The sequence below is a fragment of the Schistocerca nitens genome, chromosome 4 (genome assembly GCF_023898315.1).
Source record: "Schistocerca nitens isolate TAMUIC-IGC-003100 chromosome 4, iqSchNite1.1, whole genome shotgun sequence".
In the NCBI taxonomy this organism is placed as follows: Eukaryota; Metazoa; Arthropoda; class Insecta; order Orthoptera; family Acrididae; genus Schistocerca; species Schistocerca nitens.
In genome coordinates, this window is record NC_064617.1 from 287,255,239 (window position 1) to 287,269,855 (window position 14,617).

Here is a 14,617-nt window from a genome sequence, read left to right on the forward strand (position 1 = left end):
ACATGTTTAATATGTTGACTCTGTGGGGTGAAGATGCCAAGCAGAGTTGTTATATGCCAAGTTACTTTGTTGCACTGACAAGCATTGCACTGGTGAAAAATGCCTTCAATCCTTCTCAATGTTTGGACAAGTGAATACCTTCTTCACCACTATACAATAGCCCTTACTCCCATATGAGAGAGACTAATGAAGAGACGAAATTTCTTGGTTGGGAAAATCTACCCTAAAAAACAGTCACACTTGTGGAATTGATTCGTCACAGTACAATGCTATGTTTGAGCTCAGTATTTGGATGCATCAGAGTTGTAAGCCTGATGATGCTTCATGGAATTCCCTCAATTTTCTGTCTCCTTCCTGGGTATTGGCAAGTGCTAGAAAGTCAAGTTCATTTCCAATGGTGTCTATGTGAGACAGTGCACCATCAACATGCTGAATATCCACAGCAAACTGCACAATGATGGTCAGATGCCTTAACTGGGGAGGGGGTTCCTTGTCTTGCTTTCAGTGGAAAGTGAACACAAGTGACTTATAGTCTGTATGAAGCACTAAACTTTTTGATTAAGGCATATGCCACATAGAACTTGCAGCCATACACTGACCAATTTCTTGTGAAGCAACAGTTAGTGGTTGCCAGTCATTTTGCACACATTGTTGCGATACAGCTCCAATAGCAGTTGATGATGTTTCTATAATAACAGAGACGACAAGCTAATGATGCAGCCTCTGCAGTAGCAGCTTTTACTCTAGTTAAGGGAGCTTTCTTTTCATTAGTCCACTGAAGCATGTCTTCAGTTTTAGATGAAACTTTTAGCATTTCATAGAGATGTGCTGTCCGCCCCAATATCTGAGTGGTCAGCGTGATGGATTGCCGTCCTATGGGCCCGAATTCGATTCCCGGCTAGATCGGAGATTTTCTTCACTCAGGGACTAGGTGTTGTGTTGTCTTCACCATCATTTCATCCCCTACTGGCATGCAAGTCACCCAATGTGGCGTTGAATGTAATGAGGCCATCAAGGTGGCCAGACCTGCCCCGTAAGAGGCCTCCCAGCCAATGATTCCAAATGCTCATTTCCATTTCCATTTCCATAGAGATGTGCTGCCAACAGTGCATGACTGTACAAAACATCAATAGAAGTTTGTCAAGTCCAAGACATGATGTACTTTTCTCTATTGTAGTGGGCTGGGGAAACTGAGAAATAGCTTTCACTCAGTCTTGAGGTGTCAGAATTCATTGTGCATTGATGGGGTACCCTAAAAATTTTACTTCTGTCACTCTGAAGACATACTTCTGTTGGTTAATCACTAAACCATGTTCTTGTGGTCTTGTGAATGGGTTAGATGCTCTGCCTCACTAGACAACATTACAGGCAGGTCTTCAATTTAGACATAAAACACTCTGAAGTTCTAGTTACTTCATCCATGGAGTGCTGAAGTCTGAGCAGCACTGCATAGCTCAAATTGCATTCGCACCAATTTGTTAAGTCCAAATGGAGCAAACAGCAGTTTCAGGTTTATCTTCCAGTGCAACTGGTGTATGATAAAAGCAAGGACGAGGCCAATCATAAAGAAAACATTCTCAAAATGGACGTGCTTAGCAAAGTCTTTCATGTGAGGCATGGGAAAACAATCAGATGTTGTTGTGAAGTTAAGCTGACAATAGTCATGAAAAGGCTGCCATCTATTGTTCTTCTTAGGAATTATACAGAATGGAGAGGCCCAGTTACTATTTGAAGGATGATAGATCCCTTGTGCTAACATAAAGAGAACTCTTGCTTTGCAGTCTTTAGTTTCTTTGGATACAGACAATGAGGCCATGCATGAACTGGTGGTCCTGGCATAATGACAATGTTATGCACCACTGAGTGTCTTACCGGTGCTGGCTAGGTGATTGACAGGTGATTTCAGGGAAATGGTGTAGCATGCTGTTGTATGGTGAACCACTTTGATACCAACACAGTTGGCATGGCATTTCATTAAAAAATGACGATCATTCCACTTGGGACCTGTGGAATGGTACATTAGCTTATTTGTTTTAGTTGTAAATATTGGTCATGTATTGTTGTTCTTCTGGCATGTTCCACATCCTGGAGGACCTCCTCACTACGGATCAATTGGAATGAAAGTAAATCTAATCTAATCTAATCTAGAGGCACATATTATATAATCCAGTAGGCATTGATTGCAAAGATTTCGGAGGAGAATATAAAAAAAATAAGAGGACCTATCCAATAGCCGGCTACAGCACATTGGCAAATGATCTCCATACAAATTCTTGTGAAATATTGAAATTTAGGTGTAAGCTCGTGTAGCCATAAGTCTTTATGGAAGATCCATTTGAGTACACAGGTGATTTCCATCAATATTCCATCACAGAAGATGAGAATAAGAGTAAACTGAGAGATCAGAACCAGTATCAATGAGAAATTGCAGCTCAGTAGTGTTTGTTATGAAGAGTTGACAGCTATCTGGTTTGAAATCAGTAATCATTGTTACTGGTTTCAGTGGCTTTTCCCTTGTCACAGGGTGCTCAACACAGCCAAGCTTCAGCTCCAATTTTTTTGTAATACCAACAAATATTCTCCCTGGTGGGCACAAACACTTGTTTCTGCTGGAAGAATGTTGCCATTGTGACACACATGTAGGGTGCTGCATCTGTGAAGCCACAAATTACTTACAACCTACTTATGCTTTCAGAGAAGTTTCTGTCTTGCTGGAGACAGTTGTCATGCCATTGATGGATACATCTTGAATATTCAGCCAGTAGTTCGAGTGAGAGTATCGAGATCACCAGCACAAACTGTGAGTATTTTCTTTGCATTTGCAGGTAAGTGCAACAACCAAATATTCTGCAGAATATCACTGTTAATCACATTGCCTGTGAACATGGGAAGATGATGAAGTAGTTGAGATGGCATGCAGTCACTGTTTTCTGCAGTGTGGGGCAATTTTTCATATTGCTTAGCTTCAACTAGGACAAGTGTGTTTCAAGTGAATGTTTGATAGAGGTGTGTGTTTCAGTTCTTTGAAGTGAAGCTAGGATGTCTTGTAGTTCCACAGCCATTTCCTCGTTATGTGCAGTCACAACATAACTGTATTTAGTTTTGTTCAAGTTGATGTGGGCCAAAACAAATTGGCTCTTATGTTGGGTGAACCACAGCCAGTAGTTCGAGTGAGAGTATCGAGATCACCAGCACAAACTGTGAGTATTTTCTTTGCATTTGCAGGTAAGTGCAACAACCAAATATTCTGCAGAATATCACTGTTAATCACATTGCCTGTGAACATGGGAAGATGATGAAGTAGTTGAGATGGCATGCAGTCACTGTTTTCTGCAGTGTGGGGCAATTTTTCATATTGCTTAGCTTCAACTAGGACAAGTGTGTTTCAAGTGAATGTTTGATAGAGGTGTGTGTTTCAGTTCTTTGAAGTGAAGCTAGGATGTCTTGTAGTTCCACAGCCATTTCCTCGTTATGTGCAGTCACCACATAACTGTATTTAGTTTTGTTCAAGTTGATGTGGGCCAAAACAAATTGGCTCTTATGTTGGGTGAACCACAGTACTGCATTATCCAGGGGTTTCACAGCAATTGGGCTAAGGATCATGTCTGATGCTGGTAAGTCAGCACCTGTCATGATATGCATTGATTATGTGATGCAGTGGTCACAAGTTATTCTGCACAGCATGGTTGACACAAAAAGTTATGTATGATGCATTTTACTGCTCAGGTGCGCAACTCCATTTTTCTGAGTTGTGATGCAATCATTCCGATGCCTCATTCAGAAAGTCAGATCTCCAAATCTCATGTGTAAACAAAATTTATTTAAACATTTAACTTAACAGTTAATTCCACCTAATAATCACAATCCCAAAGCTGTTAAGAACATTTATATCTATAGTTTCTTTTTAGCTCAGAGGCAGAGTTTACACTAGACACATGAAATATTTAGCAGATGATTCACTGTTCATATCACTGTCCACATGTTGTCCTTTGTCTTTTGCATGTTCATCACTGTATTCATCTTCACTAACTGTCATGTTGTCAGGAGGTGCTGGTACCAGTAATTCTTCACTACAGTGCACAGACAGGTCTTACAGCAGATGGGGAATTTGGTTATTGCACAACTGTTTTGTGTTGTTTTTGCTGATGATTCCAAATATTTCTGTCAGACAGAAAGAACTCTCTGCAGTGAGATTTATTGCTTATCTCCAAATCATTGAAATAGCAATGATCATGTGATGTGATCTTCCTAACCAGTCTGTCAGAAATTTAACACTCATCAAAGAGTGTATGTGGAAGTCTCATTTCTTCTCTTGGTCACCAACCTTACATCCAAAATTAATTTTGTAGCTCTCATTTGCTACAAAATTAAGTTTCTGTTTCAAAATGAACTCTCCTCAGATGTTAAAAATATAATTTGTTCTGCTTACAGAGGTACATGGCACTTCTTTTGAATTAATAAAAATCAAGTTTGTTCACGAACTTTGAATAACAAAATAACAAACAGTCACTTACTACAATTGTTGTTATAACTCTAAATACAGAGTCACAAGTGGCAAATAACGTAACACAACACAATCTGACACATTGCAGCATGACTATTTGGCAATGTTGCTAAACCTCTGTCATTTTCGGGAAGTGTCTTTCTGAACCAAGGATCACACATGAGAATTCCTTGTACGTAATTCAACCAATTTGAGAGAAAACATCAGCAGTATAACTAAACCAAACCACAGAAGAATACCCAAAGTTTGATGTTTTCAAGGATTATGATACACAGAGCAAAGCATGTCAAAGAACTTTAGTCTGATGGATAAAAACTGATTTAATTTTCAATCACAGGTCCCATAACTGTGATAAGACGTGACAAAAATGCTGTCTATCAGTGTTAAAGGAGTCTTGTCTTTGTCAAATTTTATCATGAATTATGAATGACTGCAGAGGGTATTTACTATGTTTTACTTTAGTCCCCAAGTTGTGATGCCACTGCCACAAATTACACTCTAGTGTGGGCCAGTTGGTGAACCCACAGTTCCACTGCTCTGGTGCCACCACAACAATGTCATGATAAATTTCTCCCACAAAACAACTGTGTCCAAAATTCCTACCAGTAATACATTAAAATTGTTTATTTTTGGTAACTATATCTACAGCATATAAATATTTTTAGTGAAAATGATGCTCTTACCTGTATTAACACAGTTTCTAACAGTAGTTGCTAAATTCAAGCAATGTTAAATGTCTTTGTTCTTAACTGTAGGTGAGGTACATCCAGTTATAAGATATCAAACAATGGAAAATCCAGGATGGAATGTAACAATGTTATGAGAAGGAAAGTTGCTACTCACCATATCGCAGAGATGTTGAGTCACAGATAGACACAACAAAAAGACTCTCACAATTATAGCTTTTGGCTTCATCAGCAATGACAATTCAGGTGTATACTACTGCTCAGTTTCTTGATCAAATTTATGCACTGAAGTTGCATCAACAGTTACAATGTTGAATATTCATTTTTCCATGCTAGAGTTACAGCTGTGCAAGAATTGCTTGATTTTTCTGGTAATGGGTAGGGTATTACAGTATTGAGGGACCACAAACTTTTCATGCCATCGCAACTTTCAAGTAAGAAGTTGCAATAACTTACAATCAGATTCCAAGATATGCTTTTGGCAGCTGCAGTGAAGAAAATGAAAATGCAATATTCAGTCTAAACAATGGAATAAATGGCAATAGCTGCCATTGGGTATTGATTTAAACCAATGAAGAAAGCTGAAAATTTCTGGCAGACCGGGCATCGGTTCAAAGATGCTTCCTGCTTACTAAGTGCATGCACCGACCACTGTGCCCTCTGGACACAGTGATCATCACAACTGTACAGACTACCCTAGCATGCCCCTTGCCTATTTTTCTCATTACATGTAGCATTTTTTCAATTCCTGTAAGAGTTCAAGTGTGGTGTGCATCCACAATGAAGTGATCATTGGCCAGCTGTGAGCAGCAAGGCGCGAGCACCGAGCAGCGCGAGCACGCTACCCCCCACTACCGGACCAGAGCAGAGAGTGGGGAGAGTCACGTGGGGCACACAATAGTTGCCGCCAGTCAATGTAAATGCGCGGCCACCTGCAGGGATATCACTCACGAATTATTACTGCGACAAATGAAACAAATAAAGGACAATCTACACGTGCCACATAATTTTATTAGCTTAGTGTATGCCTCTACATTCGTATTAATTTGTGAACTGTCACACAATAAAAGGTGCCACTGAAGTGTGGGATTCTCGGTTATCTTGTACTTTTTGCCCTTTACAATTGCGTCTATGTTTGGAGTAATTGTTCTCGTGCATTGTAGGCCCAGCGTGCAGTTTAAATTTTGATCAGACAATGCGTTTCTCAGGCGCGTCTTGTTACATTTCATTGCAGAGAACAGTTGTTCACAAATATACGTGGAACCGAACACTGATATTATTGTAGCCGCTAGTTTGTGCAAACGAGGAAATCTATCCTGAAGGAAGTGTCTGTAGAATTCCAAAACGTTTTTCTTGTTCTGAAATTTGTCTCTGTATTCTCTGTCACACTGCAGGTCAATAATTTATAGTTGCAGCTCAGGACGAATTTCTTCTATATTCGCTGAATATGGAGAGGAGAACAGATCAAAATCACTATCTAGTGCTGTCAGATCTTGAAAGGGTTGATCAAATCCTTCCTTAAGGTTCAAAATGGTTCAAATGGCTCTGAGCACTATGGGACTTAACATCTGTGGTCATCAGTCCCGAACTTAGAACTACTTAAACCTAACTAACCTAAGGACATCACACAACACCCAGGCATCACGAGGCAGAGAAAATCCCTGACCCCGCCGGGAATCGAACCCGGGCGTGGGAAGCGAGAACGCTACCGCACGACCACGAGCTGGCAGACTTCCTTAAGGGCAACTAAACTATGTGAATAAGATTCACAGTCTTTGTGAACATCTTGCATGGATGATAATTTAGGAAAATGAGCTAGAGTTCCTGTTTCCAGCTGACTCACACAAAGTGTCAATTTCATTTTAAAAGCTCGTATTCGATCTATGAAATGAGTAATTAGCAGATCTTTACCTTGTAGTGAAATGTTCAAAGCATTCAGATGGCTAGTTAAATCTGGTAAGAACGCGAGATCACATTTCCATGAAGGCTTTTTCAATTCAGGAACACACATGTTATTTATTTCCATGAACATATTTATCTAATCTAATAGGCAAAAAAATCGATTTAATAATTCGCCACGACTAAGCCAGCGGACCTCGCTGTAATAAGGCAGACTACCATACTGGCTTTCTACATCCTCAAGAAAGCTTTTAAATTGCTTGTGTTGTAGCCCATGCTTCCTTATATAATTGGTTGTACGAACAACAACACTTATCACATTTTTTAGAGTGATACTCTTTGCACATAAGTTTTCCCGATGGATCACACAGTGAACGCCCCTTATTTCATTCGGCACGGTCAGTTTTTGCACTTTCTCCTTCAACAGCGCAACGAAATCTGATTTTTTTCCCTGTCATTGCTGGTGCACCGTCTGTAGACACTGAAACTAAAGAATTCCACGACAATTCTATATTTTCAACACTTTCTTCAACACTACTTAAAATATCACCTCCGGTTGTAGTGTTCTTCATGGCTACTACATCGAGGAGCTCCTCCCTCACCTGAAGATGTCTATTAACACCTCTAATAAATATGGCAAGCTGCGCTGTTCCAGTGATATCAACACTTTCGTCCAGAGCAAGAGAAAACGCCATAAAATCTTTACAGATATTTACAAGCTGGCTCTGGACGTCGTCTGCCATGTCCTGTATGCGACGCATAATGGTCATGTTAGATAAAGGCACAATCCAAAACTGTTCAACTTGAGATGGACACAAATGTTCCGCTGCAACTACGAAACACTTTTTTATTAAATCGCCATCAGTGAAGGGGCGCAGGGATTTTGCTAAAAGCAAAGCAATTTTGTAACTCACTCTGAGAGCTGCCTCAGTTGATTTTTCTTCGTCGTCCATATCTTCTTTGGATAGCTACCTTTTAAGTTTAATAACTTCCTGTGCACGATTTTCCACTTCCGTAGTCTTTCGCGTGGTACGACATATAATGTCGCTGCAAATTAAATTTCCTAAAAGAATTCAGCGTTTTGTGACATACTAAACATTTTGCAACACCATCTTTTTCTGTAAACAGATGCAATTCCTCCCAATGGGGGTTAAACTGCGAAAGTATGGTTGGAGTTACACAACGGCGACTTGACATGATTCTTAACCAGCGAAGTGACTGTTAGAGCTGATCGTAGTACTTTAAACGTTACACAGGCGGCGCGAATTCAATAGGCCCTATTCAAACGTGCGCGCGCATTTCCCCTCCCTCCCCTCCCTACCTACTCAGCGACCTTGCACCTGCTCGCGAGCACGTGCCTGAGCAGACGCGAGTACTCGCGCTCAAAACCGGCCAGTTGTTAAGCCCTGCCTTAATTATATATGCAGTATCTGTCTTTCCCCAGTGATTTAGATCAATGCGCACTGGCGACTAATGTCATTAATTCCTTTTTGTCTTGATTCATAGTGGCTGCAGGATTAAAATGGTGTCTGTTTCAATCTGTTGAATCAAGAAAAGAATGGTCAACAAAAGAAAACAAGTGCCCTCCCTGCCATGTGACATGTTAGGAGTAAAGGTAACAACTCACCAAATACTAAAAGAGTTGAGTTGTGGAAAGGCACATAAATCAGATAGAAAATTATTTTCTTCACAACTGGCTCCACACCATCATGTCCTGGTCAAACAGTGGCAAAAGGTCTTCACTCAACAAGACTGGAAACTTTGCTAACTTCCAGACAAATCCTTCTGAATGCACAGTGCATTCAGCTGGTAAAATGTAACCAGCCATAAAGCAATCTCAAAAAACAATTCACCCTCGAACTAGCAAAGTTTTCAATCTTGTTTAGTGTCTTTTGCTGTCTCTGTGCCTCCACTATTTGGTGAATTTTTACATTTACGCCTAAAAATGTGTTTTGTAATTATTACAGTCTGAAACTTGTGAAGAGAGCATTGCCAGCTCATATGAGGATCACCTTTTTTGATATTTTAGTGTGAAGCATATAATGACACTTAGCACCCATACCTATCTAGTCCACTGTTTCCTGAAAGCTTCAGTAAATCTAAAAATACATAATACCATGACCATATTTTGTTAACTCTTTTTTTCCCACTTACACTGATGGGCTTATCAAAGCATTCATTGTCTGTAAATATGCGGAAAGTCTTGTCCTCGTAGAGTAATGATAGCACTCAAATTAGTGTGTTATGCTATATAATCTGCTATTTCCATAACAATGTGTGTACAAACAATTTTTCTTTAACCCTCTCAAGTAATGAATACCCTTCAGTATCATCAAGAATATACTACCAATCACAGAAATTCTTTTATAATTTGAGTGTAAGGCACACTCCCCCACCTCTCTCCTGATCTCTGTCTATTCCATTATGAGACTGAACTGATATGATTTATCTTGACACTGCTCTTAGTTTAGGCAACATTTCTTTATGAAATTCCTAGATGATTAGTAATTTTTTTAATAACATGAATTGCATATACACTCTAGTAATAATACCTGTAATCGCCGCTGTAGTTCTTCACTAATAGCACTAGACAGGCTGGTGGCACTCATATTACTACTCAGACTGGCACATGAGCTACTCGAAGTGCTCTTCTTTAAAAGCGGCTGACACCTGATCTGTAAAATTAGAACAACGTAGAATAATACTCACAATAGTTTGTTGCCAATGCTCTATAATCATAGTGAAGACTGGATAGACCATGAACAAGATGTCCCATCCATTCCACCCCCATCCCCCCTTACCCCCACATTTATGAAGCCAAGTTCAGAATGAAGGTAATGGAAATAATTTGAAATACACAAAAATACTTAACAATAATGTTCACCAAATGAATTTACTATCATGATATAAATTTGAAAGGATATACAAACATGAATATGGTCCATGTCTGAAGGGCACTGAGCCCCAAGCATGACTCAAAGATGTGATTTAGAAAAATTCCCATGCCCACAGTGCAGTCTGGATCAGAGTTTTGGGAGTTTCAGCCTTCTCACTAATTAACAGAGCTTGAGCATTTGAATGATGTGGTCTGCTTTAAATGGAAGAATAAGATCACATGAAAGTGTACTTACTTGCAGAGAAATGAGGGTTTGGTAAAAAATGTGAATGCACAGAAATTCTTAATCAAAATAAAACTTATCTAATGCTTGGTGAAAATCATGTACTGTAGAGTTGTGCACAAAATCTATACTACCATTTACATGATGTAATGTAGATGAAATAAAGGAAACCCAAATCAAGAAGTCACCAAATGAGACATAAGGAAAATATCCCGATTATAAATTTTCCTTTATATTGCTGAGCTGCTGTATCTATAATAATGAATAAATATGAATGGAAATAACCATTTTTCCATGCATTTGATTAAGTTAGAAGACAAATATTTTTTAAAAAGGGGGCATGATTTTCAAGAGGTGTGCATTCAGTCATTCATTCATCATGTTGTGTGGATTCCATCAATAAGGAGAACCTTCAGGATGTGGAAAGAGCAAAAGTCTACATAAACAAAAGTCAAGCAAAACACAGATATTTTATCTGCACACTGTATGAACAATAAACTATCAATATAGCACTTAATACTATTTGTGCTTATGCCAGCTAAACACAATTTAAAAAATCAGAAGGAAAGCCACTACTTAGAAAAAGATACTGCTTCTTCAGTAATATTAAACAGCTGCTGTTTATCTTATATCAGAAGCTTAATATTTACTTGATTGTGATGTTGTTTTTCAAATAAAATCATTATCTACATTTGTAATAATACAGACCTGTTCACAATACACTACTACTTCTCAAGCAGCTTAAAACTGAACATTGCAACTTGTAGATAGTTAACAGAAATTTTCAATTGTTGAAGCTAAATAATCAGATAATCCCTGGAAAGCTTTAATTTGCTTTTGAACTTGTAAGGATTCCAAAAGTCTTGCTTTATGGTATATTTCTGCTTTCTGAATATATTTGCACCAAAGTACTTCTACAGGAACACTATTTTTGTGTTTTGTATTGTGATTGTGGAAATCACAATTCAGCTGAAATGTTTTTTTTTTTTTATTATCAGCAACAAAAATTATGGAATGGATGTACTGAGAAGTGAGTGTAAGGATTCCAAGTCTTACTTGATGGTAGATGGGTGCTTTCTGAATATATTTGCACCAAAGTACATCTACAGGAACATTGTTTTTCTGTCTTGTATTGTGATTGTGGAAATCACAGTTCAGCTTAAATGATTTTTATTTATTATTAGCAACAAAAATTATGGAGTGGATTACTGGGAAGTGAGTGTAAGGATACCACTTCCTTGAAGACAATGCTTCATGTTACGTGATTATCTACTTTGTGCAACATTCTTATTGCTTGCTTCTACTGAAGAAATACTTTATTTACTTTAGTTACACTGTACCAGGAAAAAACAAGGTAGAACAGCAGGGAGTGAAAACATGTAAGCGTAGCCAATACCTTGTCTTTAGTCAACACAATGACCAAGACTCTTAAGAGCAAAACATACAGAATTGAACTTCTTGATTAGTTAAACTATGTGCTGACTTCATTTCAGCCTGTTATCCACATGGACTTCAAAGCATCTTACACAGTGTTCCATTTAGTGTATGGTCATTAATGTGTACTTCTGGTTCTAGACCTTTTGTACTTGTTTGAAACTGTAGAATATGAGTCTTTTTGAGGTTAAGACTCAAGCTGTTTGCTTTGAACCAATTTTAGACCCACACACCTTCTCATCTGAGCAGTGTCTGGCAATGCTCTTTGGACCTTGCTTGTATCAGCAGTAAACATTACAGTTTTTGAACTGTCCTAAAGGCATTGGATGATTATTTATGTAGGTTAAGAAAAAGAACAGACCAAGCACCAATATTTATTGGGCCTCACATGCTATGTTCCCCCATTCAAACTTACAGTTTCATACATGTGATATGATCTGTCATTGTGAATTTATGCATTTTTAGTGGCAAGTAATGTCAAGATGGAAATTAACAATCCTGGGTGTCCTTGATCAATACTGTCTAACAGAAAATCAACATTAAAGTCTCCACAAACAACAAGTTTTCAGTTAAGCGGAAACTAATGGAGGCATGTAAATTGTCAGTAGCACTAGCTGGCGTGTTTTCTACGCCACAATTATGGCACAGCATCCAAAGAACTGTTCAGTGCAATAACAAGTAACCTGAAGGACCAGGGACTTGTTCAGTTCAGGGGATATATGCAGACAGGGAAAAAAATTCCGTATTTCCCAGTTAAAAATACATTTTTTGGGTGAAAATACACATTTTTCTGGCTGAAAATACACATTTTCCAGTTGAAAATACACTTTCTCTGTGTTAAGTGACAGTGTACTTGACTCAGAACTATAAAACTTACCAGTCCTTTGAATGGTAAATGTTTTATACATCAGTGTAGAACTTCATGGCACTTTAGGAAACAAAACTGAGCAAAAAAAAAGATGCATTTTGGAAAGATCATTGATGGACAGCAACATTAATGATGCATATTTTCATGTTACAAAAGTATAAATACAAATTCCTCCAAAAACAGCACGTTAGTTTCCGAAGCAGTGAAATCAAGTTTGCGATATGCATTTGTCAGCCAATCATAGCTCACGTCATGTTACCTCAGCAGCAAATAACAGCAGATATTCAGAGCATTGGACAAGTGATGTAGTCAGCCAATACCAACATCACTGTTAAGTTGTGCAAACATGCAAACAGGAAAAGTTCATAGTTTGAATTAATGCACATATAGTATGGTTACAAGAAAAGCAAAGCTTTCACATACAATATTGGTCTTTTTTGGTTGTGTTACCCTTTAAGATACATCAAACACAAATATGCCAATAAAATTTTGAATGATGATGTAAATGTCTGGCATTCTGGGCCCTAAATTTTTCTATGTGGCTGGTCTTCAAAGTGTTACATTTTGAATGAGAGTCAAATGCTCTGTATTTAAGAAATTCATCACACATTCAGAAGGGCAACACAATTCATCTTGTGTAAAAGGGAATTTACTTTGAAAGTAATGTTTTTCAAACCACTATTCACAAAATTTTCCAATGGTCTGTTAGAAAATGTGAACAATTATGATGGCATGTTCATCAAAACTGTTCTGCAGTAGTGGGCTAAAGTAAAATTCTTTATTGGAGTATCAGTTCTTACCATTCGAAACTACAAAAATTTAATTTGAAACTAAAACTATGAAAAATTTCCAGAATTTTAAAAAATTCCAGGGTTTTTCCCAGTTTTATCCCAGATGAAAAGATTACTGGGTTTCGCCCAGATTTTCTGAGGTGTGTACACCCTGTCAATTGCACTGAATTGCATATAATTTTCCAAAAACCACAACACAACTGCCTTTCCCTTTTCTATGGATATTAGGAAGCATCCTTCTTACTGATGGGGATTCTGAGATTTTGAAGGAAGGTACTTAACAAGTGTTCTTTAATATACGTGACACTGTCCTTGCTGCAGTATGGCACTGTGCTAATAGCTGTTTGGAATAATAACTATATTTACTTTGCAGTTATATTTTGTGGGCTAATTTCCCTTAAAAATGCCTAGGAAAAATAATTGGAAAGCACTTAAATGGGATGGATACTGGATTGGTCAGACTGGACACACTTGATAATTAGTCACCTTAATAACCTCTTATCACAAGCATTTAGATGCAATCTATGCTGTGTGTACTACAACTGTCTTGCATCAGTCACACCATCATTCCAGAGCTATTTTTGAAGCTCTGAATTAAAATGTTTCACAACTGTACATTCAAGGCTTATCATACCACTCATAAATTGACATGATCTTCACATTAGTGAGAGAAGTATTCTCAATATCATGTCTGATGTCATCCTCAATTGTATAACTGAAGTTACAGTCCAAACTGGTGCTTGCACCACCAATTAGTATGTAATAATTTTTGTTTCCTACATCCTGAGCTCTGTACTTGACTCCAAAATGCTAGTTATCTGATAATATTCTCCCAAATTACTCTGCACCAGTCCTAACAGCTCCCTTCTGTGACTACTACCCAACAATAAGGCCTTCTTGGTATTCTGAACACCTTTCTGTCTAGCCTTAGCTTGATTATAATGGCCTTTACTGTTGAACAAAATCTGAAACTGATGGGTTGTTTGTATGCTTTTGTTGCTGGCCTTCAACGTACTGAAACTATTGAAGATAGCTTGACTGAATGTATCAGACTTGCAACATCTCCTAAATCTTTTCACTAATTTCAAGGCTTTTTTTAAATCCTGACTTCTAATTTACCTCTAATATTACTACTGCAAACTGCAACTGTGCTATCTGTTCTTGTGCTGTTCCCAAATCAGCTCAAAGTTTCACAAGTAGCTACTCTCCTTTCAGTATTGTATGGTGTTAGTGGCAATCACTGCATTTCCAAGAATGGCCAGCATAATTCATGAAGGTTGTATTCCAACATCCAAATGTCAATAACACTGACAGTT

At 38.2% G+C, this 14,617-nt stretch overlaps 1 protein-coding gene across 2 annotated transcripts in view; it reads right to left on the reverse strand.

Annotated features, from left to right (window-relative positions):
* The window catches only part of LOC126251457 (serine-rich adhesin for platelets-like), a 417,638-nt gene that overhangs the window by 57,960 nt on the left and 345,061 nt on the right, over positions 1–14,617 (reverse strand). For both annotated transcript variants that reach the window (XM_049951888.1, XM_049951887.1), the window contains one exon: positions 9,642–9,764. In XM_049951888.1, the coding sequence (XP_049807845.1) occupies positions 9,642–9,764 (123 nt within the window). The remainder of the gene's footprint in view (positions 1–9,641; positions 9,765–14,617) is intronic.